Source organism: Centruroides sculpturatus, unplaced genomic scaffold (assembly GCF_000671375.1).
Source record: "Centruroides sculpturatus isolate CEXI.00-Female unplaced genomic scaffold, Cexi_2.0 scaffold123, whole genome shotgun sequence".
In the NCBI taxonomy this organism is placed as follows: domain Eukaryota; kingdom Metazoa; phylum Arthropoda; class Arachnida; order Scorpiones; family Buthidae; genus Centruroides; species Centruroides sculpturatus.
Genome location: NW_019384538.1, coordinates 244,832 through 245,970, shown reverse-complemented (window position 1 = coordinate 245,970; position 1,139 = coordinate 244,832). Strand labels below are relative to the sequence as shown.

The window sequence follows — 1,139 nt, the reverse complement described above, 5'->3', positions numbered from 1 at the left end:
GTGGGGTAATATCTGAGATCGATCTGATATCTGAAGATGAATCAGATATTCAGATTGGCCTTTCAGACCAAGGTGTCACTGCTGTCCGACGCATTTCCATTCGTCGAGATGGCAAGTTGATTCCCACCAAACACCTTATTTTGACATTTAATAAACCGACTTTGCCATCTGTTATTACAGCAGGTTATCTGCGCTGCCCAGTTCGCCCATATGTTCCAAATCCGCTGCGTTGCTTTAAATGCCAGCGATTTGGACATTCACAAACATCGTGCCGAGGGAAAAGCATATGCGCACAGTGCGGAACTGAAGGTCACGAGAGTACTGAGTGTACCACTACTCCGTGCTGTGTGAATTGCAAAGATGCCCATCCTGCCTACTCTCGAAAATGCCTAGCATGGCAGAGAGAGAAAGAAATCCAGCGAGTAAAAACCATTAACAACATACCATACCCGGAGGCTCGGCGAATGGTTACTCAAAGCACAGTAGTGAAACAGAAAACATTTGCTTCTGTGTTGAAATCCACAAAGTCATGTGGGGTTCAAACTGATATCTCTGTCTTCCCAAGCGAATCTCTTACTCGCCATGCGAAATGTTTAATACTCCCGTCTACACAAACACCAGAAAAGGAGATCACAAAAGGAAAAACACCCTTGCCTAAAACAGGGGTAATTACAAGAATCCTGGGTTCTAAAAAGGCTAGTAAGAACCCACTAAACAAACAGAGAGTGAAAGCAGCTCTCTCTAAATCTAAAAAATCAGAGGCTCAGTCCATGAGTGAGTTCTCTGATATCTCTGATGAAGAGAATAATATGGAGGTAACCCAACCAACGTCACCTCCAAAAGGAAAATCATCAGTTAAACTGAAGAGGGACACTTTTTCTAAGAATGCTGCCTCAAACACATAATGGATTATAAAATAATCCAATGGAACTGTCGTGGTTTTCGCAACAACTTCTCTGACATTAAACACTTGACATCATCTACCTCATCTCTCTGCGTGGCACTCCAGGAGACTCATCTGAAACCTAGAGAGGGAATTACTTTAAAAGGATTTGATCTCTACCGCAAGGATGATGATAGCCACAACCGTGCAAGTGGTGGTGTGGCTATTCTGGTTTCCAACCGCACCCCATCCTTGC

At 43.7% G+C, this 1,139-nt stretch overlaps 1 protein-coding gene across 1 annotated transcript; it reads left to right on the top strand.

The window, feature by feature from the left end:
• The first annotated feature begins 36 nt into the window (after positions 1 to 36).
• On the top strand, positions 37 to 905 carry LOC111623282. The gene is made up of 2 exons (XM_023365803.1): positions 37 to 115; positions 181 to 905. Exons 1-2 carry the CDS (start codon positions 37 to 39, stop codon positions 903 to 905), a joined length of 804 nt encoding a protein of 267 aa, XP_023221571.1.
• Positions 906 to 1,139: the final 234 nt, after the last annotated feature.